The sequence below is a fragment of the Zophobas morio genome, unplaced genomic scaffold (assembly GCF_036711695.1).
Source record: "Zophobas morio isolate AGI-343-1 ecotype UQ-CSIRO unplaced genomic scaffold, CSIRO_AGI_Zmor_V1 ptg000008l, whole genome shotgun sequence".
In the NCBI taxonomy this organism is placed as follows: Eukaryota; Metazoa; Arthropoda; class Insecta; order Coleoptera; family Tenebrionidae; genus Zophobas; species Zophobas morio.
Window position 1 is genome coordinate 13476274 of NW_026972113.1, and position 26646 is coordinate 13502919.

The 26646-nt window shown below is 30.2% G+C and overlaps 1 protein-coding gene across 1 annotated transcript in view; it reads right to left on the reverse strand.

The window, feature by feature from the left end:
* Window positions 1-13769: 13769 nt before the first annotated feature.
* LOC135125431 (peroxidase) overlaps window positions 13770-26646 on the reverse strand; it is a 45315-nt gene continuing 32438 nt past the window's right edge. The window contains exons 2-13 of the mRNA XM_064051052.1: window positions 20662-20850; window positions 20535-20611; window positions 20395-20485; window positions 20155-20346; window positions 16034-16230; window positions 15811-15984; window positions 15679-15757; window positions 15352-15625; window positions 15050-15296; window positions 14663-14993; window positions 14337-14615; window positions 13770-14282 (exon numbers count right to left, since the gene is read on the reverse strand). Coding sequence (XP_063907122.1) covers window positions 14150-14282; window positions 14337-14615; window positions 14663-14993; window positions 15050-15296; window positions 15352-15625; window positions 15679-15757; window positions 15811-15984; window positions 16034-16230; window positions 20155-20346; window positions 20395-20485; window positions 20535-20611; window positions 20662-20850 — 2263 coding nt within the window. The 3' untranslated portion in view covers window positions 13770-14149. The remainder of the gene's footprint in view (window positions 14283-14336; window positions 14616-14662; window positions 14994-15049; window positions 15297-15351; window positions 15626-15678; window positions 15758-15810; window positions 15985-16033; window positions 16231-20154; window positions 20347-20394; window positions 20486-20534; window positions 20612-20661; window positions 20851-26646) is intronic.

The window sequence follows — 26646 nt, forward strand, 5'->3', positions numbered from 1 at the left end:
CTTTCAGAATTTTCAATTTGTCCATTTTTAGACTTCGATTTTTTGATTTTCCAATTTCCCAGTTTCTCGCATTTTCAATTTTGCGATTTCTCGATTTTTCGACTTTTTCCGGATTTTTCATTTTCTCGTTATTTCCGTTTTTCCAATTTATTCTTGAAATTTTTCGGTTTTTCAGTGTGAAATTTTTCATTTTTTCGATTTTTCAATTGTCTGATTTGCAATTGTGCGGTTTCCAATTTTTCGATTTCCCAACTTTCAGAATTTTCAATTTGTCCAATTTTAGACTTCGATTTTTTGATTTTTCAATTTCCCAGTTTCTCGGATTTTCAATTTTGCGATTTCTCGATTTTTCGACTTTTTCCGGATTTTTCATTTTCTCGTTATTTCCGTTTTTCCAATTTATTCTTGAAATTTTTCGGTTTTTCAATGTGAAATTTTTCATTTTTTCGATTTTTCAATTGTCTGATTTGCAATTGTGCGGTTTCCAATTTTTCGATTTCTCAACTTTCAGAATTTTCAGTTTGTCCATTTTTAGACTTCGATTTTTTGATTTTTCAATTTCCCAGTTTCTCGGATTTTCAATTTTGCGATTTCTCGATTTTTCGACTTTTTCCGGATTTTTCATTTTCTCGTTATTTCCGTTTTTCCAATTTATTCTTGAAATTTTTCGGTTTTTTAGTGTGAAATTTTTCATTTTTTCGATTTTTCAATTGTCTGATTTGCAATTGTGCGGTTTCCAATTTTTCGATTTCCCAATTTTTCGATTCATCAATCTTTCAATTTTTCGTTTCTTCTGTTTTTCGAGTTGCAATTTTTTGAATAAAAAAAAGGAAAAATTGTAAAATTGAAAAATCAAATTGACAAAACGAGAAAATATGCTTTTTTAAAAATTGGAAAATTGAAACTGAGAAACTTAAAAATCGAAACAACGAAATATTGAAAACGATAGAAATCTGAAAAATCGGATAATTTGGAAATTCAAATATGTACTGCAAAATTTAAAAATTGGAAAATCCAGCGCAGCGAGCACGGTCAGGTGTTACTAAAATTAATCATCGGTGTTCCTGAGATGCCAAATTAGTATTTCAAAAATTGGTCGAAGGCTATTTGAATTTTGGATGTTTTAATTTTTAGATCTGAATTTCACGAGTTTTCAGTCTCGGTTTTTCTGATTTTCTAATTTTTCTTTTCTCGTTATGGAATTTTTCAATATTTGGATTTTTCAATTTTTTGATGTGTAATTTTTCGGTTTTCAATTTTTCGAATTTTTAACTGTTAAATTTTTCAGTTTGTCGATTTTTCAATTTTTCAATTTTACAAAAGATTAAAATCCCCAAATCCTCAGAACATCAAAATTCCCATATCCTCAAAACACAAAAATTACTGAATCCTCAAAATCACCAAATTCTCAAAGTACCAAAATCACTAATTCTTTATTTTTACAATTTTTCGATTTTTAAATGTCCTCTTTTTATAATTTTTTGTTTTTTCAATTTCAATATTTTCAATTTTTCGATTTGCAATTTTTCAGTTTTTCATATTTTTTTGTTTCTTCAATTTCACGATACTCAACTCTTCGAGTTTTATTTTAAAAATGTTCAGTTCTTCGATTGAAAAAGCTTTTGAACGTTTCGAGCACGGACCTAGATAAGCACAGATAGATAAGTTTTTTTAGTTTTTTAGTCCGTGGCACGGTGGTATAAGTAAGGTGTTTCAACTCCATTCATAAATTTTCATAAAACGGGCGCTTTTGAACGTTTAAATTTTTCGATTTTTAGATTATGCAATTTTTCATTTCTTCAATTTTTCAATTTCCAGTTTTTACTTTTGGTTTTTTGTTTCTTTATTTTTAAAATTCATCGGTTTTTCAATACGGAATTTTTCAATTTTTAAATTTTTCAATTATTCGATTTGCAATTTGTCGATTTTCAACTTTTCGAATAAAAAATATATGGAAGAATCTGCAAAACTGTAAAATTGAAAAATCAAAAATGAAAAACGAAAAAGTAGAAAATTAAAACTTTAAAAAATCTAAAAATTGGAATTCAAGAACTTGAAAAGTTGAAAAATCTAAATTCCAACGATCCTGCTTTGAAAAATTATAAAATTTGATTTTGCAAAATTTGTAATAACCTCTGTGTATCAAAAGCAATATAGAAAGTACTAGTTAGAGTGTAAGAGAAAAAGAGGTTTCATTTTCTTAAAAAAAGGACAGTTGGTGCCCCCGAAAGGTTCCAGTTTCTTTAAAAAAACAGCTAGGGGCCCCGAAAAGGATTTATAAATCATATTTTTTATAAAATTAGAATAACATTTATTCGGCAGAATTCTAAGAAGACGTCATCATTTTTAGGGGAGGGCGTAAAGGGATAAATCTTGATTAATGATTTATCATGCTTCCCGTAAATGGGTCTTAAATTGTATAAAATAACATAGTCCTACACATGTAGTTTACGACTCCGAATTCAGTTTTTACCCGAAACGTCCAGATTTTTGGAAAAAAAAATCAAAATTATTAAAACAACATTTTGAAATTTAATTTTGAATCTGCTAACCCGAATGTTTTGAAATGTTGCAGATGTTTTAAGGCTCTAAAGAGCATCATAAATCTTTAGTCAAAATATATTTGGTTATCCCCTCCAAAAACTTGATGACGTCAGCTCAAAAGTTTGCCGAATAAATCCTATCTAAAATGTACAAAATATGATGCGTCTGTACCTGTGATATATCACTCCATTCATATTTTTTGGATTTGTATACACAAGGTGACTTATCATAAGCATGGTAAATTTTTGATCAAAATGTATTTGGTCGTCCCCCCCTAAAAAGTTTATGACGTCACCACAAAATTTTGCTGAATAAATCCTATCTAAAATGTACAAAATATGGTGACTCTCTTCTTGTGATTTATCATTCCATTCAAATTTTTTCGATTTGCATATACAGGGTGACTCAAAAAAATTAATGAATGCGTAAATTTATTTTATTCATTTAATCAGGAATTACAGAACCGAATGCTTTGCAATCTTGGAGATGTTTTAAAGTTATCATAAGCATGGTAAATTTTTTATCAAAATGTATTTGCTCTTCCCCCCTAAAAAATTGATGACGTCACTCCAAAATTTTGCTGAATAAATCCTATCTAAAATGTACAAAATATGATGAGTTTGGAAAATTTTTGGGGACCCTTGGTGTTTTATTTTTTGAAGAAATTTTGAAGAATCTTAGGGACCCTTCTTATCTTATTCCGTCAAGAAATTTATAAGAATATTGAGATCCTCTATTGTGGTATTTTTAGAAGAAATTTGAGAGAGCCTTGAAGACTTCTGGTGTTCTTTACTTTGAGAAATTTCAAAGAATCTTAGAAGCTCCATTTATCTTTTTGAAGCAATTTTAAGAACTCTTGGGAATCCCTCTAATATTTTATTGTTTGAAGAAATTTGTAAGCATACTTGGGGACCCCTGGTGTCTTAATTTTTGCAGAAATTTTGAAGAATATAGAAGACCATTATTGTCTTTTTTGCAGAAACTTTAGAGAACCATGGGGGCCCTTCTTGTCTTATTCTTTGAAGAAATTTAAAAGAGTTTTGAAGACCTTAGGCGTTTTTTAATTGAAGAAATTTTAAAAATTTTCGAAAACCCTCCGTTTCTATTTTCATTTAAGAATTTTGAAAGTATCTTGAAGACCCATTTTGTTTTATTTTTTCAAGAAATTTGCAATTATTCTTGGAGACCCCCGATGATGTCTTATTTTTTGAAGAAACTTTTAATAATCTTGAAGATATCTGAAGTCCTTGGTTTGAAGAATCATAGGGTCTCTCTTGTCTATTCTGTGAAGAAATTTATAAGAATATTAAAAACCCAAACTGCTTTATTTGTTGAAGAAATTTAGAACAATTTTGGGAATTCCGAGTATTTAATTTTTTTGAAGAAATTTTAAAGAGTTTTGAAGACTCTAGGCCTCTTTTATTTGAGGAAATTTTAATGACTCGAAGACCCCCGGTTTCTATTTTTATTAAAGAAATTTTAAAGAATCGTGACCCATTTTGTCTTATTTTTTGAAGAAAATTTGCTGTCTTGAAGATTTCTGAAGTCCTTGGTTTGAAGAAATTTTGAAGAATTATGGGGTCCCTCTCGTCTATTTTGTAAAGAAATTTATACGAATATTAAAAACCCATACTGATTTATTTGTGAAGAAATTTGGAACAATTTTGGGGATCCCTAGTATTTTATTCTTTGAAGAAATGTGAAAGAGTCTTGAAAACTCAGGTGTCTTTTGTTTGAAGAAATTTATAAGCACTTTGAGTATTCTTGGTGTTTTATTCTTTGTTCTTCCTTTTTTATGTCCCACCGTGTCATATTTTGAAGAATCTTGGACCCATGATGTCTTTTATTTGAAGAAAATTTAAAAATTCTTGCCCCTGGCGTCCTTTTTAGATGAAATTTGAAATAATCTTGTCTTATTCTTAAAAAAATTTGAAAGGATTTTAGGGATTCCCGGTGACATTTTTTGAAGAATTTTTGGAGAATTTTGGACATAAAAAAATTATACATCACGAATCTTCAAGATTCTTTCCAATTTTTAAAAATCATTCTGTTGCTAAGATTTTATAATTGACAAATTATCAAATCGAGAATTTTCAAAAATAATAAAGTAAAAAATTCTACATAATTTAAAAGAAAATAGAAAATATCAAACATTCAATAGCTTCTAGTTTTCTAGATTCACCCTAAATCTGAGAAGTATCTGTTCCAAATTTTCAATAGACTATATTTTCTGATTTTCTACAATTTAGAATTTTAGAACAATTTTTAAAGGTCATTCTGATGCTAAGATTTTATAATTGACCAATTATCAAATCGAGAATATTCAAAAATAGTAAAGTAAAAAATTCAACATAATTTAAAAAAATAGAAGATATCAAACATTCAATAGCTTCTAGTTTTCTACATTCTCCCTAAATCTGAGATGTATCTCTTCCAAATTTTCAATAGACTCTATATTTTCTGATTTTCTACAATTTAGAATTTTAGAACAATTTTTAAAGATCCTTCTGTTGCTAAGATTTTATAATTGACAAATTATCAAATCGAGAATTTTCAAAAATAATAAAGTAAAAAATTCCATATAGTTTAAAAGAAAATAGAAGATATCAAACATTCAATAGCTTCTAGTTTTCTAGATTCACCCTAAATCTGAGAAGTATCTGTTCCAAATTTTCAATAGACTCTATATTTTCTGATTTTCTACAATTTAGAATTTTAGAACAATTTTTAAAGGTCATTCTGATGCTAAGATTTTATAATTGACCAATTATCAAATCGAGAATATTCAGAAATAGTAAAGTAAAAAATTCAACATAATTTAAAATAAATAGAAGATATCAAACATTCAGTAGATTGTATTTTGCTAGATTCTCCATAAATCTGCAATGTCTGTTCCAAATTGTCAATAGACTCTATTTTCAGATTTTCCAAAATCTAGAATTTTAGAACAATTTTTAAAGATCCTTCTGTTGCTAAGATTTTATAATTGAAAAAATTATCAAATCGAGAATTTTCAAAAATAATAAAGTAAAAAATTCCACATAGTTTAAAAGAAAATAGAAGATATCAAACATTCAATAGCTTCTAGTTTTCTAGATTCACCCTAAATCTGAGAAGTATCTGTTCCAAATTTTCAATAGACTCTATATTTTCTGATTTTCTACAATTTAGAATTTTAGAACAATTTTTAAAGATCCTTCTGTTGCTAAAATTTTATAATTGACAAATTATCAAATCGAGAATATTCAAAAATAGTAAAGTAAAAAATTCAACATAATTTAAAAAACATAGAAGATATCAAACATTCAATAGCTTCTAGTTTTCTAGATTCTCCCTAAATCTGAGATGTATCTCTTCCAAATTTTCAATAGACTATATTTTCTGAATTTCTACAATTTATAATTTTAGAACAATTTTTAAAGATCCTTCTGTTGCTAAGGTTTTATAATTGACAAACTATCAAATCGAGAATATTCAAAAATAGTAAAATAAAAAATTCAGCACAATTTAAAAAAAAAAATAGAAGATATCAAACATTCAATAGATTCTAGTTTTCTAGATTCTCCATAAATCTGCGATGTCTGTTCCAAATTGTCAATAGACTATATTTTCAGATTTTCCAAAATCTAGAATTTTAGAACAATTTTTAAAGATCCTTCTGTTGCTAAGATTTTATAATTGACAAATTATCAAATCGAGAATTTTCAAAAACAATAAAGTAAAAAATTCAACATAATTAAAAAAAAAAATAGAAGATATCAAACATTCAATAGCTTCTAGTTTTCTAGATTCTCCCTAAATCTGAGATGTATCTCTTCCAAATTTTCAATAGACTCTATATTTTCTGATTTTCTACAATTTAGAATTTAAGAACAATTTTTAAAGGTCATTCTGATGCTAAGATTGTATAATTGACAAATTATCAAATTCAGAATTTTCAAAAATAATAAAGTAAAAAATTCAACATAATTAAAAAAAAATAGACGATGTCAAAGATTCAACAGCTTTCAAGCATCAAGTTGGGTCAGGTCAGGTCAGGTCAGAACGCAGGCTGTTAAAAAAAGCGTTAGTCGTATTTTTTTGTTGTTATACTACTTATTTGCTATTATATTATATATAACATTTGTTTCTTATTTCTAAAGAAGAAAAATGATAGAACGGGTGGGTGAGAGGTATTAATTAAGTTTAACTCTTTCCTACAGAATCTTCTATAATCAAAAAATATCCCCGCCCACCCACCCCTTCCTCGTTCCAGTGACTACTCTGAATATTGTTCAGTCTTAGTCTTAGTTTTAGCCCCGCCCACCCACCCTTTTTTTTCTTAGGGGATGTCATTTACCAAAATAAGACTTATCTAAGCAAGCAATAGCCCCGCCCACCCACCCTTTATTTTCTTAGAGAGTATCTCATTTGTCAAAATCAGTCTTATCTTAGCAGCTACTAGCCCCGCCCATACCCGCTGTTCTCATTCTAACGATTTTATCGATCTTCAATTTAGATCCATCTTTCTTTCGGACTAGATGAAATAAATCTCTGAAGTAGAGGGTGGGCGGGGCCAAGTTTGGCTTTTTTCTACAGAATCCTTTATAAGCAAGCAGTAGCCCAGCTTTCAACTTAGATTGGAAAAGACCTGAAAAATCGAAAATTTTAAACATCTAACAGTTGACAAATTGAAAAACAGAAAAATGAAAAAATCGAAAACAATGAAATATCCAGAAATCGAAAAATAAAAAACCATGCAATGTTCTTGATTTCCAATTTTTAGGCTTTTCAAAGTTTTCGTTTTATACTTTTTCGTTTTTTCATTATTTGATTTTTCAGTTTTACAATTTTGCAATTTTTTTTCTTCGAAAATTTGAAAAATCAAAAACCTGAAAAATCATAAAATTAAAAATCGAAGAGCTAAAAAATCGGAAAAACACTGAATAATCGAAAAACTGAAAAAACAATAAATTTCAAAATCGAAACATTGTTAAAATAAAGAAAATGAAAAACCGAAAAGAAAAATTGCAAAATTCAAAAATTAAAAAGTAGAAAATCGAAAAACTGAAAAATTTAAACGTGAAGACTCGAAAAACTGGCGAAAAATGTTATAGTAGATAGCGCTAGTTATCCAACGCCTTTTTGAGGTTAGCAATATCAGTCAAATACTCCCGTTTGTTTTTGTCACTATGCTACGAAATGACATGCCAACAAATCAAACGACAAAATAATCTTACCGACTGCTCCACTTTCTCTCCCTCCAACCACCATTTTTCATCCTGTCACTTCTTTCCCTTGACGTGACTGTCAAACTCCGCCACGTCAGTCACTTTTTAAACGCCACCATGCCCGGGCTCCCACAATGGAAAACTACGAAATCTACATGAAAGTCTTCGACACCTTCTCCGAGCCAGACGGTGCTTTCGAAGAGCTGCTGCTCAACAAACGCACCCTCCTCTCCCAGATCATCCCGCGCCTCACCGAACCCACCGAAGTAGACATGCTGTACGCCTTCCTGCCCGGGCGCATCCGCGACAGGTACCCCCGCAACACCATCAAGACTTTCGACGAGCTCCTCGAGCGCGCCAAGGAGGCCGATGCCAGCGTGAAGAACAAAAACAGATGCAGTATCTGCAAGAAATCCGGGCACGCCACCAAAGACTGCCCCAACAATAAGCACAGCAGCGCGGTCCGGGTCCAGGAGACGACCGTCAAGCAAAAGTCCACTCAGGACACGACGACGATGACGCCGACGCCGACTGCCATCAAGGTGTCGGCGTCGCAGGCCGCTATCAAGCACCTGCGGCCGGGGGTGGCGTTCGAGGTGGTGGGTCGGCGGGAAATTGCGTTCTTGAACACCTCCTCCAACGTGAATATTATGAGCGTGGAGCTGTTTCGGCACCTGAAGAAGGTCAAGTACCCGTTTAGACAGACCATGGCGTCGGTGAACGACTTCATGTCGTCCGAGAGCAAGAAAGTGCAAGTGGCTAATGTGGAGATCATCCTCGAGAAGCAGAAGTTTCAAGTGCAGTTTGTGTATTTTGAAGATATCAGGTACAAGGTGTCGGTGCTGGGGTACGACTTTATCAATAAGGCGAACATTTGGATGCACTTGTCGAGGGAGAACAAGTGGTTTTGGGGATTTGGGGATACCCCGAAGGAGAAGGGGCTCCCGAGCATCGAAATCGTTAACGTCTTGGAAGACAGTCACGCTACGATCGACTACCTGTCGGTTTCTTTGAATTAGAGAGGTTGTAAGCGTATTTTCGACGAAATATATTGTGTTTAGCTTGTCGTACGTATTTTAATTCATTAAATTAAAAAAAAAAAACAGTTGTAGCCTTGTGGTTTATGAATCCGCTTAGTTTTTTGATTAAAACAAATCAAACTGTAACATTTTTCGGTTTAACTTTTGGAGACGTTTTAACTTGATGACCTCGTGTCGAAATTTTGCTGGACACACGATTGGATACAACATTATCAATTAGTTTTAAGGTATCGTTATTAGACAAATCATTTCATTATTAATAACGGGGGCACGAATTTAATTTTCACTTTCTCGGTTTTAAATTACAATTTGAAGTCTTTCCAGTTCCTTCATTTTTTCAATGTTTCGTTTTTATATTTTTTCGATTCAGTTCTTCAAATTTTCAATTTTTGATTTTTCAAACTTTTAAATTTGGATTTCTCAATTATCCGACTTTCCGATTTCCTTAGTTTTCATTCATTCATATTACGTTTTTTCGATTTTTCAGTTTTCGATTTTTTAACTTTTCGAATAAAAAAATGTAAAAATTGAAAAATCAAATAATGAAAAAAACGAAAATATATTAAAAGAAAACTTAAAAAAACCAAAAAAATTGGAAATCAAGAAGATTTCCTGGCTTTTTATTTTTCAGTTTCTCGAATTTTCCATTTTTCAATTTTCCGAGTTCTCGATTTGTATATTTTTTTATTTTACCATCTTTCTCAATTTTTAAAATATTCAATTTCTCGGTTTTTCGACATTTCGATTTTTTAATTTTCAATTTCTGGATTTTTTAATTTTGATTTTTTTTTATTTTTCGACCTTTCAAATTTTCGATTCCATTCGTTTTTCCTATCCAATTTTTCGATTTTGCATTTTCTAGTTTTTTCAGTTGTTCGGTTTTTAATTTTTCGATTTTTCAGTTTTTCGAATCAAGAAAATGTAATAAAAATTGCAAAATTGTAAAATTCAACTATTAAAAATGAAAAAACGAAGAAGTATAAAATGAAAACTTTGAAAAACCTAAAAATTGGAAATCAAGAAAATTCTATGGTTTTTTATTTTTCTGTTTCTCCATATTTCAATGTTTTGGATGTTTTAATTTTTTGATTTTTCAATTTTTCGACTGTTGGATGTTTCCAAATTTCGATTTTTCAATTCTGTAGTTTTGCGATTTTTGAAATTTTTAGACTTTTCAATTTTTCATATTTTCGATTTCTCGATTTCTATATTTTTCAACTTTTCGAATTCTCCATTTTTCGACTTTTAGATTTTTCGTTCCAGTTCTCGATTTACGGACTATTCGATTTTTCACCTTCTCGATTTTTCAATTTTTCAAATTTTAGATTTTTCGGTTTTCTCATTTTTTGCCTTTCCGATGATTCAAATTGTCAATTTTTCAATTTTTTTGATTTATCGATTTCTATATTTTTCGATTTTACAGTTTTTCGATTTTTCGACTTTTCGATCTTCCGATTATTCGGGTTCTCAATATCTCGATTTTTCGTTTTTTCAATTTTTCGATTTCTCAATTTTATAAATATTCAATTTCTATTCTTCCATTTTTTCGACATTTCGAGTTTCTAATTTTCGATTTTTGGATTTTTCAATTTTGGGATTTTTCGATTTTGCGACTCCAAATTTTCGATTTCATTGGTTTTTCCTATCCAATTTTTCGATTTTTAAGTTTATCGATGTTTTGTTTTTCAGTGTTTCAATTTTTCGTTTCCTCAGTTCAGTTTGTAATTTTTCGATTTTCAATTTTTTAGATTTTGTAATTTCTTTTTTTTCAGTTTTCGATTTTTCAGTTTTTTGGTTTTTCAACTTTTCGAATAAAAAAATGTAAAAACTACAAAATTGTAAAATTGAACAATCAAATACTGAAAAAACGAAAATTTATAAAACTTTGAAAAACCTAAAAATTGGAAATCAAGAAGATTTAATGTTTTTTTATTCTTCGATTTTTCGATATTCCAATATTTTGGATGTTTCAAATTTTCGATTTTTCAATTCTCTAGTTTTGGGTTTTTTCAAATTATTAGACTCCGATTTCTCGATTTCTATACTTTTCAACTTTTCGATTTCCCGATTTTTCGTTCCAATTCGCGATTTCCCAATTTTTCTTTGTTTCGATTTTGAATTTCTCGGTATTTAAATTTTTCGATAATTTGATTTTTCCACTTTTCGACTTTTTCAACATCTCAATATTTCAATTTCTCGAATTTTCGAATTTTCGATTTTTCCATTTTCGACTCCATTTTCCGACTTCTATATTTTTCGATTTTTGACTCCGCTATTTATCGATTTTACAATTTTTCGATTTCTCAATTTCCGAGTTTTCAATTTCTCCATTTTTAGATTTTTCGATTTTTTGATTTTTCGATTTCACAATTTCTCGAGTTTTCAATTTTGCGATTTGTCGACTTTCGAATTTTTCAAATCCCCGATTTTTCATTTTTCGATTTTTCATTTTTTCGTTATTTCCGTTTTTCCAATTTTTCATTTTTTGATTTTTCTAACTTTTAAATTTGGATTTCTCAATTATTCGACTTTCCGATTTCCTTAGTTTTCATTCATTCATATTCCGTTTTTTCGATTTTTCAGCTTTTCGATTTTTTAACTTTTCGAATAAAAAAATGTAAAAATTGAAAAATCAAATAATGAAAAAAACGAAAATGTATGAAACGAACACTTTGAAGAACCTAAAAACTGGAAATAAAGAAAATTTCATGGCTTTTTATTTTTAAGTTTCTCGAATTTTCCATTTTTCAATTTTCCGATTTCTCGATTTGTATATTTTTTTATTTTACCATCTTTCTCAATTTTTAAAATATTCAATTTCTCGGTTTTTCGACATTTCGATTTTTTAATTTTCAATTTCTGGATTTTTTAATTTTGATTTTTTTTTATTTTTCGACTTTTCAAATTTTCGATTCCATTCGTTTTTCCTATCCAATTTTTCGATTTTGCATTTTCTAGTTTTTTCAGTTGTTCGGTTTTTAATTTTTCGATTTTTCAGTTTTTCGAATCAAGAAAATGTAATAAAAATTGCAAAATTGTAAAATTCAACTATTAAAAATGAAAAAACGAAGAAGTATAAAATGAAAACTTTGAAAAACCTAAAAATTGGAAATCAAGAAAATTCTATGGTTTTTTATTTTTCTGTTTCTCCATATTTCAATGTTTTGGATGTTTTAATTTTTTGATTTTTCAATTTTTCGACTGTTGGATGTTTCCAAATTTCGATTTTTCAATTCTATAGATTTGCGATTTTTCAAATTTTTAGACTTTTCAATTTTTCATATTTTCGATTTCTCGATTTCTATATTTTTCAACTTTTCGAATTCTCCATTTTTCGACTTTTAGATTTTTCGTTCCAGTTCTCGATTTACGGACTATTAGATTTTTCACCTTCTCGATTTTTCAATTTCTCAAATTTTAGATTTTTCAGTTTTCCCATTTTTTGCCTTTTCGATGATTCAAATTGTTAATATTTCAACTTTTCGATTTCTCGATTTCTACATTTTACGATTATTTGATTTTTTGACTCTACAATTTTTCGATTTCACGATTCTTCGACTTTTTCAATTCCTAGATTTTTTTTTAGTTTTCCCAGTTTTCCATTTTTCGATGTTTGGTATTGTAGATTTGTCGTTCCTCAGTTTGTCAATATATCGATTTTACAATTTTCCGATTTCTCAATTTTTAAAAATTCGATTTCTCGATTATTCGACTCCTTTTAAATTTTCGATTGCATTCGTTTTTTTACGATTTTACAGTTTTTCAATTTCTCAATTTTTAGAATTTTCGATTTCCCAATTTTCCATTGTTTCGATTTTGAATTTCTCAGCGTTTCAAATTTTTCAATAATTTGACTTTTTTGCACTTTCCGATTTTTCAATTTCTGGAATTTTGGATTTTTAAGTTGTTCCATTTTTCAACGTTTCGATGATCCAAATTGTTAATTTTTCAGCTTATACGATTTTATCCATTTTTTGACTCCGCAATTAATCGATTTTACAATTTTTAGAATTTTCAATTTCTCCATTTTTAGACTTCTCCACTTTTTGATTTTTCGATTTCTCAGTTTCTCGAGTTTTCAATTTTGCGATTTTTCGATTTTTCGACTTTTTCAAATGATAGATTTTTCGGTTGTTCAGTGATTTTCGATTTCTTAATTTTTCGAGTCCTTTCAAATTTTCCATTCGATTCATTTTTTCTATCCAATTTTTCGATTCATCAATGATTTTTGATTTTTAGTTTTTCAATGTTTTCTCAATTCTCTGATTTGCAATTTTTCGAATCATTATTTTTTTCGATTTTTAAGTTTCTCGATTTTTAGTTTTTTGATGTTTCAGTTCTTCCTTTTGCAATTTTTCGGTTTTTTCGAATAAAAAAAGGAAAATTTACAAATAAAAACTGTGAGATATCAAAAAATTGAAAATCAAAAACCTGAAAAATTGAAGAAACGAAATATTGAAAATCAAAGAAATCGGAAAAAAAGGAATAATTGGGAAATTCAAATATTGCAAAATTGAAGAATTTAAAAATTCTAAAATCGAGATTATGATATAAAATGGAGAAAGTGAAAATTAAAAAATTGAGAAATTGAAAAATAAAAATCAAGTGAAAATTTGCGGAAACAAAAAAGTGAAAAATCGAAAAATTAAAAATTAAGAAACTGAAAAATCAAAGAATTAAAAATTCAATAACGAAAAATTGCAAATTGAAAAACTGAAAAATTAAAGTTTAAAAAACGATTGTGATATCAAGTAAAATTGAAGAAAAAGGAAAAACAAAATATTGTGAAGAACACAGCATAAATACTTTGAATACAATTTAGTTAGAAGATTTTGTAAGACAAAAAAAAAATGTAGACATTAGTAGACCATGGAGGTAGTGAAAATGGAGCAGTCGGTGGGATAGATTTATTCATTCAACAATAAAACACGTTTATTTAAAAATATATAATAAAGTATACATTTATACATGAGTTTTCAATAAATTATTACAACAATATATACAAAATAAAATTTTTGAGTAGATCTAAAGGCTATCTTTATGGTTAACTTTCCACACTATCCATCTCTCGGACTAAAAATTTCTACAGAGGTAGAAACTCAAATACTCATGTAATCAATACAAAAAAAAAACATAAATACAATGGTTCACATTTAAATGCATAGATGAGATATGACTTAACTATTTACAAATTTAATGTTCTGATGTATCTATCTACGACAATCGCAGAAGCAAACAATCTGTTCTGACAAGATGCGTTTTTGCATCTTCCCGGATGCGTTTTGCTCGTGCGATCATCTCTTGGCATTACAATAAATAATACGATGGCATCTGTACATAGAATTAACAACTAGATTATTTCTTTCCTACTAGGGGCTCGTAGGCGTGGCTGCTGAAGAACATGCTGCTTCTGGTTTGCGGGAACTCCGCCCACTTGCTGAAATCCATACCTGGGATCACACCGCTGCGACACGGTACTCTCGGGTTGCTACAAGCAAAATTTCAAGGTCAGTAGAGACAGATGAACATTTGTGGTACTCACATTTCGTGGTCGGGTAGTACCATGGGGTACAGTTGAATCGTGTCTATCAGATCCGTGTTGTCACAAATGATTCGGGCCAACCTCGCCTTCCGAATCTCTTGGAGTTGCTCTGGAGTGAAGGAGGATGGTTGGTTGGGTAGTTCGTACCAGAATCGGTCGCCGCGTCTCGAGTAACTGAATTGGGTGGCTATGATACAGGCGAAAGTGGGACCCAACATGCTACCAGGAAGTGGGCGCTCGGAAACGCCACCCGACCAAAGATCAACGTCACTGGGGTGCCTACAACCCGAGTTATAACTCTTCGTTTTTCAGAACCCAATACTTACTCAAAGATGGTTGAGTACTTTCGTACGGTTTCGTTAGGCATGGACCCAAACAACTCCTCGAAGCTGTTGGCACCAGGAAGTCCACAGAACTTTCGGAACTCCATGTACCCGGGGATTCCAAATTCACGACCTCTTTGCATGTTCAAGCTCACTAAATCCATGCCAAATCGGGCACCAGCTTTCTTGAATAGGTGGTTGGTGACTTCCTGAGTGATCGAGTCGTCCATGGCTTGGGCTACTTGATTCATTAGACCCATGAGGTACTCGTCGAAGATGCCGGCTCTGTAGAGGTCGTACGGGCGGCGGATCAAGTCAGAAAGTCGCTTGGAAGCTAAATTAAAAAATATTTAATTTAACTGTGTTCATTAAAGAAAATTTAGTTGGTACCGATGAACTTGTGGGCTTTGCTCCACCTCTCTACTGCAGTGGGTAGAAGAGAGTGCCCGAATCTGTAAGCTGCTGCAGCGAAAGCGTCAATCACGTTGGGGTTGACACTAGGGTCGAACCCATCCCAATACCCATCTTTCTGTAATAATAGCCCGAATTTCTGCATCACGTCTTTCCCCAGAAGAATCGGAAGAAACTCGTTAAAAGTGATATGTTGGATTATGGCGATGTTAACACGACGGGCTTCCTACAAAACCACGATTGTTGATATTTTTGAAAGTACGACTTCAGTACCAACTCACTTGGAAGAGGGTTTCGTCGTCCCAGTGTGGATTCACTTGTGCCAAAGCTTTAGCCACTCTGTTGTGTTCTCGTGCCATCAAAGTATGCATACAAGTGAGTACCAGTTGCTCGTTCACACGAATCTCCCCTGCTTCGAAACAGTACATAGTACTATTGGGTCTGGTGCACCCCTCGTCTGGAATGTCAAGCTTAAGCGGTAACAAATCCTTCAACCCGTATTCTTCAAACGCCGGGTTCATTCTCAACAACCCTCCATAACCGCTCCTCAGTTTCCTGAAACCAACACACTTCAGTACTATTCACGAACCGTGAAAGTAAGTACCCACCGTGCGAACTTTTCCGTCACTCCATAAACCGTATTGCCATCCAGAACTCCCGTCAAGGTATTGAACGGCACCCTGGAACCTGTACAAAATGTATTAAGCATCAGTACTACCTTCAAATTCTCAAAGTCGTACCTAATCTACATCCAGGTCTAGCCGCCGGGAAACCTCGCACGAAATCAAGACACTTCACGTTGAACAACCTGTAGAAGTAGTCGTCGTCGGGGATGATGATCTCGTTACAGTAAGGGTGCTTAAGGTGGGCAGGGCGATGGCAGCACTCCTCAGGGTCGTTCCGGTTCAATGGGTCTGTAACAAGGTTGGTTTAGTGTGGGGAAAGTGGACATGGGGGGAGTACCCAGAGGTGTTGCCGTCAAAGTGTAGTCGTGATCCATGAATTGTCCCCAAGCGATGACCATGACAGTACCGGCGTGGTCGTGGAAGCCTTCGTCTGGGTGCATGGTCCGGGAAACGATCCGGGAGAGGGGCAGAGGTCTTCCGGTTACGCTGATGCGGGGGGCGGTCATGCCGTCGGCGTAGAGGGGACCGATTAATCTGGAAGGGAAGGTAGTACCAACTTCGTGACCAAATTACGTAAAATATAGTCGTTGTCTGAGAACTTGTTTGATCTATAGATCAGAGTGCACTCAAGCCAATGTCGACTTTAAGCGTTCAAGAGTTAATCAATTTTCCTATTTCTTGACATTCGACTGTTTCGATTTTTGAGTTTTTAAATTCTTCGATTTTTCGATTTTTCAGGTTTTTGATTTTTCAATTTTTCTATTTGTCTGGTTTAGATTTTTCGACTTCACTTTTTGATTTTTTGATTAGTCAATTTTTCAGTTTTTTAATTTCTCAGTTTTTAGATATTTCACTTTTGGAATTTTTCGGTTTGTCTTTCATTTTTCAATTTTTCGAAATTTCAGTTTTTTTATTTATTATTCAATTTTTCGGTTTTACAATTTTTCAATTTTGCGATCTTTAAATATTGCGATTTTTCAATTTTTGACTTTTATAAGCTCTCAAATTTTCGATTTTTCAATTAATCTGTCTTGGTTTTCCCATTTCTTGACTTTCGACTGTTTCGACTTTTCAGTTTTTGAGTTTTGGGATTTTTAAGTTTTTCCATTCTTCAGTTTTTTCTTTCAGTTTTCAATTTTTCGATATTTCAGTTTTGGCATTTTTCAAATAATTTGATTCTTTGACTTTTCGATTTTTGACTTCTGGATTTTTCGATGTGTCGATTTTTTTACTTTTTCAATTTTTAAATTTTAGATTTTCCGATTTCTCGATTTTTTAAATTTTGGAGTTTGATTTTTCGATCTTCGTTTTTCGGTTTTTAAATTTTAGATTTTCAAAATCAAAAAATCCGAAAAAGCGAATATATAATCAAAAAATCGAAACATTCAAAAATTGAAAAACTGAAACGTGGAGAAATCGAGAAATTGGAAAGTTGGGAAGTTGAAAAATATCGAAAAACAGAAGTATCCCAAAATTGAAAAATTCAAAAGTTAAAAATTGAAAAATCGGAAAAGTGAAAAATCGAAAAGTTTTAAAAACCGAGAAATCAAAAGCTGTGAAGTCGAAAAAACATTTAAAAATTAAAAAAATAAAGAAATAGAAATACTCAAGACCTGAAAAATTGAAAAATCGAGAAATCAAAAAACCTAGAATTGCAAAAATTGAAAAATTAGAATATAGGAAAATTGAAGATTGCAAAATCGGGAAATTGGAATAACAAAAAAAATTGAAAAATCAGTAGATTCAAAAATCGAAAAAGTGAAAACTTGAAAAGTCGAAATATTGAAAAATTGGAAGATCGAGAAAAACTGAAGAATCTAAAAACTGAAAAATCCAAAACTAAAACATCAAAAATTTGAGAAATCTAAAAATTGGAAAATTGAAAAATCAAAAAACTGAAACATCGAGAAATTAAAAAGTTCCAAACTGTATCAGGAAAAATTGGGAAATCAAGAAATTGAAAAATCGAAATATCAAAAAATTGAAAAACTAAAACATCGAAAAATTGAGAAATGGAAAATTCGAGGCGTCGAAAAATCGGGATAAATTGAAGAATTCCAAAACTGAAATGACGAAAAATTGGAAAATTGGAAAACTGGAAAACTGAAGAATCGAAAACTCTGGTAATCGACAAGCCGAAAATCGAAAAATCGAAAAAAGCGAGAAACCAAGAAATCGCAACATTCAAAAATTTGAAAAAACTGGAGAAATCGAGAAATTGAAAAGTCGAGAAGTCGAAAATATCGAAAAATAGAAATACCCTCAAATCGAAAAATCCGAAAGTTAAAAAATGAAAAATTGAAAATTTTAAAACTAAAAAAGTGAAAATTGTAAAATTTAAAAAATATCGATAAATAGAGAAAGCCAAAACTTGAAAAATCGAAAAACTGGAAAATTAAAAATTTTAAGAAAAATTGTTAGAAACCGACAAATTGAAATCTCAAAAAATCGAAAAAGTAAAAAATCCAGAAATCGAAAGTTTTAAAAATCGAGAAATCAAAAGGTGTGAAGTCGAAAAATCGAAACATTAAAAAACTGACATTTAAAAATTAAAAAAATGAAGAAATAGAAATACCCAAGAACTGAAAAATTGAAAAATCGAGAAATCAAAAAACCTAGAATTGCAAAAATTGAAAAATTAGAATATAGGAAAATTGAAGACTGAAAAATCGGGAAATTGGAATATCAAAAAAAAAAAAATCGAAAAAGTGAAAACTTGAGAAATGGAAAATTGGAGGCGCCGAAAAATCGGAAAATCGAAAAGTTGAAAATTAAAAATTAAAAAAAATTAAATTAAAAAAATCGATAAATTGAAGAATTCCAACACTGAAATGACGAAAAATTTGGAAATTGGAAAACTGGAAAACTGAAGAATCGAAAACCCTGATAATCGACAAGCCGAAAATCAAAAAATCGAAAAAAGCGAGAAACCAAGAAATCGAAACATTCAAAAATTTGAAAAAACTGGGGAAATCGGGAAATTGAAAAGTCGAAAAGTCGAAAATATCGAAAAATAGAAATACCCTAAAATCGAAAAATTCGAAAGTTAAAAAATGAAACATTGAAAATTTAAAACTAAAAAAGTGAAAATTTTAAAATTCAAAAAATATCGATAAAAAGAGAAATCTAAATATTGAAAAATCGAAAAACTAAAAAATTAAAAATTTTAAGAAAAATTGTTCGAAACCGACAAATTGAAATCTCAAAAAATCGAAAAAGCAGATTATCCAGAAATCGAAAAAGTGAAAAATTGAGAAATCGAAAACTCAGAAAGTCGAAATATCGAAAAAGTGGGAAAACTAAAAATTGGAAAATCAAAAAACCGAAAAATCGTGAAATCCAAAAATTCAAAATTTGAAAAATGGAAAATTGAGTCAAAAAACTAAAAAATGGATAAAGTGAAAAATTCCAAAACGGAAATGACAAAAATTGGGAAATCGAAAAATTGAAGAACTGAAAAATCGAAAAATCTATTAATTGAAAGGCCGAAAAGTCGAAAAATCGAAAAATCAAAAAGTCGAAACATCCAAAAATTGAAAAACTGAAACATCGAATAATCGAGAAATTGAAAAGTGAATTTTCGTTTTTCGCTTTTTAAATTTAAGGTTTTCAAATTTTTGTTTTTTGATTTTTTGATTTTCAGTTCTTCGATATTTGTATTTTTCAATTTTTCGACTTTGTTAATATCATACAATGTATTGAAAATAAACACAGTCGACGTAGTTATCTTTTTTTAGATAATGGATTGGGTAGGCAACCAGTAATACTCATATTTATTGTTGTTTGTCACTGTCACTGACTTTTTTTAAAGGTTACAACTTTGTTGCGGAAGTAGAAAACGTAAATACTCATTGGATTGGATCCGAAACCTTTAAATTACTTCTTTACTGTGATAATGAATTCAGTAGGCAACCAGTAATACACCATTTGCAAATAATAATCTTTAAAAGCGGCATAATTTGCTCAAAATCTTTTCGACACTTGGGTCATGGCCAACAAACGTTTATGAACAGCACTATTATTAATGTTCGAATTCGCCAAAGGACAAACGATTTCTTTCAATATCAGCATCTTCCATCAATCAAGTTTGTGAAGTGCTAATTCTACGTTAGCGGGTTTAAGTGAAACTTTCTTTTACTGAAACAATTAACAAGTGGATGCGTGTTCTTCCTGGAAAACATAAAGTCGATAGTCCGAAATTTCTACCAGACTTAATCAAAATTCGCATTTAAATTAATCGCGCCGATAAAGGCGATAATAAATTGTCGAACGATGGTCGGATTAGATTATTTGAATAAATTAATACCGAATGGGTGAAATTTTGACTTAATTGGTCTTAATAGCCTTTCTTTGGATAACTTAATAACTCAGAGGAAAACAGTTTTTTTTGTCAAGGCCACGTCTTCGACACACTTAGAGTACCATTAGCGAATTACGAAATCTGTTAAAGTCACTTACCTTGTAAACGGAGTGTTAACGGCGCCCCAGGTCGGGTGCTCCAGGTTGGTGCACAACCCGTCGAAACGACGGTACTTCCCAGCCCTGCACTCCACGTTGGACAAGTACGGGGGGCACACTTCCCGAATTAGGGTCTTACTAGTGTCGATCAGAGGCAGCCCTTTCTCGATGTCTTCATAGCTCAAACCGTACCTAGTTTACAAACGTCAAAACAGATCTAGATTTTTCAAAAAAACTTACGTTCGCGCTAGATTTACGGATACGTCGAGGAGGAGTTCGCCGACGGTGGCCACGTCTTCGGGTTTCCAGTCGCCGTGTGGTTGCGCGATGTCTGCAACACTGTTGTTAGAATCAGAAGATGAACTAAGTTACAGACTTACGGATTCTTTTTCTGGCGTCGAGGTACGCCGCGTTGACGGCGTCGTAAGTGATGCAAGTGTGAGGGCCGTTGTATTCTCTGGAAATGAGGGCGATAATGGTGGTACTAGCACAGGATTGAGTACTTACAAGGGAGTTCCGCGTAACAAGTTTAGGGAGTAGTCAAACTGGCTACTTCTTGCTGGTCCGTTCAGAAGAAGCGCGCACTCTCCGTCGCCGTTCCCGGCGAGGTCGACTGGTGTGTACTGGATGGCTACATTTGGGTTGATTTGGTGGAGGAAGGTCGCCGCCAACCACCAAAGCAATGAAACTATGCCTCTGTGGACAAGAAATGAATGAACACCAGGAGTCACCGATTTTTTTCAGATTTTTTTCAAAATTAAGACAGCAGAACTCCCCAAGATACTTTCACATCCTATAGGAAGATTTCTAGTGCTCGCTGCGCTCGTATTTTAGTGATTTCTCCATAGTATCGAGAATAAATTTCGTCCAGGTGTTACTAAAAATAGTTCATCTGAGAAACTAAATTACTAAGAAAAAAGTTAGTAAATTTTTTATTTATTAGTTGCAGACTTAAACGACCTGAATGTGCTCACTGCGCTCGCATTTTAATAGTTAGATTCTGGATAATCTAAAACCGGAAAGTCGAAAGATGGAAAGATTAAGAAATCATTTGGAAAATTCGAAAACTTGAGAAACTGAACTATCGAAGAACTGAAATGAAAATTCAGAAATCAAAACCTTCAGCAAAATTGAAAAATGAAAAACCTGAAAAATCGAAAAATTGAAGAACTAAAGAACAGGTAAATGGAAACAGTCGAAAGTCAAGAAATGGAAAAATCAAAGCATCGATTAATTGAAAAATAGAAACATTAGTATTTGAGAGTTTATAAAACTGAAAAATTTGAAAAATTGCAAGAACAAAATATTTAAAAATCGTAAAATTGAAGAGGAGAAAAATTGGAAAAACTTCAAAATTAAAAAATGAAACATCGGAATATTGAGAAATCGAAAAATTGAAAAATTGAGAAATTAGAAAATTAAAAAATTGATAAATTAAAAACTCGAAATATTTAATAATCGTAAAATTGAAGAGAAAAATTGAAAATCGAGGAATTGAAAATTGAGAAATTGTAAAACCGAAAAATTTAATAACAAATATAATCTGAAAAATTCCATCGACTTTCCTACTGTTCGATTTTTGGATTTTTCGACTCGTAGATTTCTTGATTTTTGGTTTTTCCAGCTTTTCGAGGTTCAAATTTGAATTTTTCGAATTCTAGACTTTTCGACTTTCAATTGGTCAACTTTTCAAATACCTATCTGCTTTTTTATTTTTGGATTTTTCGACTTTATAATTTCTCAATTTTTGGATTTGCCAAGTTTTAGAGTTCTCGATTTTTTGACTGTTGAATTTTTCGATTTTTCAACTTTCCAAGTTCAATTCAATTTTTGGATTTTCCATTTTCCGACTTATCGATTTCTGGACATTTCGACTTTCCAAATTTTTTATTTTTCGATTCTTTGACTTCTCCATGTTTGGCCTTTCGATTTTTCGACTTTTCTATTTTTTCAACTTCTCGACTTCAATTTTTCAATTTTTTGATTTCTCAAATTTTGGATTTTTTCGATGATTTCTGGATTTTTCGACTTCCCGAAATTTTATTTTCGATTTTTGATTTCTCCATTTTTGGACTTCCGGTTTTTCATTTTTTTCATTTTATATTCTTTTTTATTACTCAACTGAAATTTTTCAATGTTTGGTTTTTTTCATTTTTTGAATGTTCAATTTTTTAATTCTTCGATTTTCCGACTTTGATATTTTGAATGTTCGAATTCTCGAATTATCCATTTTTTGAATTTTCGATTTCTCGACTTTTTGATCGATTTTTTGATTTTTTGTCTTTTTGGGCTTCAATTTCTCGATTTTTGGATTTTCTGACTTTTCAATTTCTCGATCTTTTGAGTTCTGGAATTTTTGATTTCTCGATTTTTCATTTTTCTATTTTTCATCTTTTCGATTTCCCGAATTTTTGGATCGATTGTTCAAATTTTCCATCTTTTGACTTTACGATTTTTCGACTTTTTGATTTCTCAATTTTCCGACATTTCGACTTTTCGACTTCTCGATTTTTCGATGTGTGGATTTTAATTCCGACTTTTCGATTTTTGGATTCTTTACCTTTTCGGTTTTTGGATTATCCGATTTTTCAAATTTTCGAATTCTCAGGTTTTGGATTTTCCGACTTTTCGATTTTTGGATTTTTTGACTTCTCAATTTTTGGACTTTTGATTTTTCAATTTTTCGATTTTTTTATTCTTCGTTCTTTCGATTTCCCGATTTTTCGATTTTTTAATTTTTTTTATTTTTCACCTCAATTTTTCGATTCCTCAACTTCAATTTTTCAATTTTTAGATTTTTTGATTTTTTGATTCTTCAATTTTTCGACTTCAATATTTCCCACGCTCGACTTATCGAATTTTCGATTTCCTGACTTTTCTTGATTCTTCAAATTTTCGATTTTTGGATTTTTTTGATTTTTCCACTTTTCAATTTTTGGATTTTTTAATTTTCCAGTTTTTCAACTTTTCGGTTCTTAACCGTTCAACTTTTCGAATATCTGATTTCTTGATAATTCCAATTTTTGGATTTTCCAATTTTTTGAATTTTCGATTTCTCAGATTTTCGATTTTTCAACTTTTCGATTTCTGTATTTTCCGACTCCCCGAATTTTTTTTTCGATTTATAGACTTCTCGATTTTTGGATTTTTTTATCGAATTTTTGGACCTCAATTTTCCAATTTTTGGATTTTTCAATTTTTCGACTTTTCGGTTGCACAATTTTTGGAGCCTTCCCACTATTCGATTTTTCGACTTCTCTAATTTTGAGTTCCCAATTTTTCGACTTTTCGATTTCTGGATTTTCGATATTTGAATTTTTCAAAATTTGGATTTACGACTTTTCGATTTCACGATTTTTCTACTTTACGATTTTTCAATTTTTCGATTTTTTAGTCTTCGTTCTTTCGATTTCTCGACTTTTCGTTTTTTAGATTTTTTTTTATTTTTTTTTAAATTCCCCCGTTTCAATTTTTCGATTTCTCAAATTCGATTTTTCAATTTTTAGATTTTTTGAATTTTGATTCCACTTCGATATTTCGAATGTTGGTCTGATTTATCGATTTTTCGACTTCCCGACTTTTCTATTTCTTCGATTTCTCGATTTTTGTATTTTCCAGCTTTTCGAGTTTTCAGTTTGAATTTTTCGATTTTTTGAATTCTAGATTTTTCGACTTCTCGGTTTTGCATCAATTTTTTTTTTCGACTTTTCGAAGTGTTGATTTTCCAAGCTGAAATTCCTAAAAATTGAAAAATGAAAGAAAAACTGAAAAATCACAACTAAAATATCCAAAAACTGAAAAATTAAGAATTGAAAAATTGAGAAATCAAAATGTCAAAAAAGTGAAGTTGAGAAATCAAAATGTCAAAAAAGTGAAGTCGAAACTCAAAGCCTTAAAAATTAAAAAATCGAAAATTGAAAAAACGAAAAATTGAAAATCCGAAAATCTACAACCGGGAAGTCGAAAAATTGAGAAATATCGAAGAACGAAAATCAAAAATTGAGAAATCGAAAAATATATAATTTTAAAAATTGAAAAATTAAAACATCAAAAAATTGGAAAATCTCAAACTTAAAAATCGAGAACATCGAAAAGTCCAGAAGTCAAAAATCGAAAAGTCGAAGGATCGGAATACTGAAAAATCCCAAAACTGAAATATCGAAAAACTGAAAAATGAAAGAAAATCGAAACAGTCGAAAGTCAAGAAATCGGAAAATCAAAGCATCGATTAATTGAAAAATAGAAACATTGAGAATTTACAAAAGTCTTTATTAAAAAAATGAAAAATTGAAATATATCAAAATCGTAAAATTGAAGAGAAAAATTGAAAAACGAAAGAAAAGCTGAAGAATTGAAAAAATCTCAAAACTGGGAAATTAAAAAATTGAAAAAATGAGAAAACAGAAAGTCAAAAAAGTGAAGTCGAAAAATCACAACCTTAAAAAATTAAAAACTGAAAAATCAAAAACTTAAAAAATTTAAAAATTGAAGAATTGAATAAATGAAAAACCGAAAAACTGAGAGTTTATATAAGTGAAAATTGAAAATTTGCAAGAACCAAATATTTAAAAATCGTAAAATTGAAGAGGAGAAAGATTGGAAAACCTTCAAAACTTAAAATTGAAACATCGGAAAATTGAGAAATTAGATCATTCAAAAATTGATAAATTGAAAACTCGAAATATTTAATAATCGTAAAATTGAAGAGAAAAATTGAAAATCGAGGAATTGAAAATTGAGAAATTGTAAAACCGAAAAATTGAATAACAAATAATCTGTCAAAAAAGTGAAGTCGAAACTCAAAACCTTAAAAAATTGAAAAACTGAAAAGTCAAAAACCTAAAAATTGAAAAAATAAAAAAATCAAAAATTAAAAAATCAAAAATTAAAAAATCGAAGATTTGAAAAAACGAAAAATTGAAAATCCGAACATCTAAAACCGGGAATTCGAAAACTTGGGAAATATCGAACGAAAATCAAAAGTCGAGAAATCGAAAAATATATATAATTTTCAAAATTGAAAAATTAAAATATCAAAAAATTTAAAAATCGAGAACATCGACGCATCGAAAAGTCCAGAAGTCAAAAATCTAAAAGTCGAAGGACCGGAATATTGAAAAATCGCAAAACTGAAATATTGAAAAACTGAAAAATTAAAGAAAAACTGAAGAACTGGAAAATCGATACAGTCGAAAGTCAAGAAATGGGAAAATCAAAGCTTCGATTAATTGAAAAATAGAAACGGTGAGAATTTACAAAAGTAAAAAATTAAAAAAATTAAAAATTGAAATATATCAAAGTCGTAAAATTGAAGAGAAAAATTGAAAAACGAAAGAAAAGCTGAAGAATTGAAAAAATTTCAAAACTGAAATATCAAAAAACTGAGAAATTAAAAAATTGAAAAAATGATAAATCAGAAAGTCAGAAAAGTGAAGCCGAAAAATCACAGCCTTAAAAAATTAAAAAACTGAAAAATCAAAAACCTAAAAAATTTAAAAATTGAAGAATTGAAGCAATGAAAAATTGTAAAACTCAGAGTTTATAAAAATCAAATTTGAAAAATTGCAAAAACCAAATATTTTAAAATTGTAAAATTGAAGAGGAGAAAAATTGGAAGCACGTAAACATCGGAAAACTGAGAAATCGAAAAATTGAGAAATTGTAAAATCGAAAAATTAAATAATGAATAAACTAAAAAATTCTATAATTGGAATTTCGAAAAATTAAAAAATGATAGAAAAATTGAAGACTGGAAAAACTGAAAAATCTCATAACTGAAATATCCAAAAACTGAGAAATTAAAATATTGAAAAATTGAGAAATCGAAAGATCAAAAATATGAAGTCGAAAAATAGAAATTTTAAAATATAGAAAAAATCAAAAACCTGAAAAATCGAAAAATTGAAGAATTGAAGAACTGGAAAGTCGAAACAGTCAAAAGTCAAGAAATGGGAAAAACAAAACATCAATTAATTTAAAAATCGAAAAACTGAAAAATCCAAATATTTAAAAATCGTAAAATTCAAGACAAAAATTGAAAATCGAGAAATTGAAAAATTGAGAAATTGTAAAATCGAAAAATTAATAATAAATAATAAACTGAAATATCTAAAAACAGAAATTAAAAAATTGAAAAAATGAAAAATCAAAACGTCAAAAAAGTGAAGTCGAAAAATCAAAACCGTAAAAAATTGAAAAACTGAAAAATCAAAAACCTAAAAAATTGAAAAATTGAAGAATTGAAGAAATGAAAAATCGAAAAACTAAAGAGTTTATAAAAGTCAAATTTGAAAAATTGCAAGAATATTTAAAAATCGTAAAATTGAAGAGGAGAAAACGGAAAAACGTAAAATTGAAACATCGGAAAATTGTGAAATCGAAAAATTGAAAATCATGAAATTGAAAAATTCAGAAATTGTGAAATCGAAAAATTGAATAATAAATAAATTAAAAAACCCAAAACTGAAAAAATCAAAAAATTAAAGAAAAACT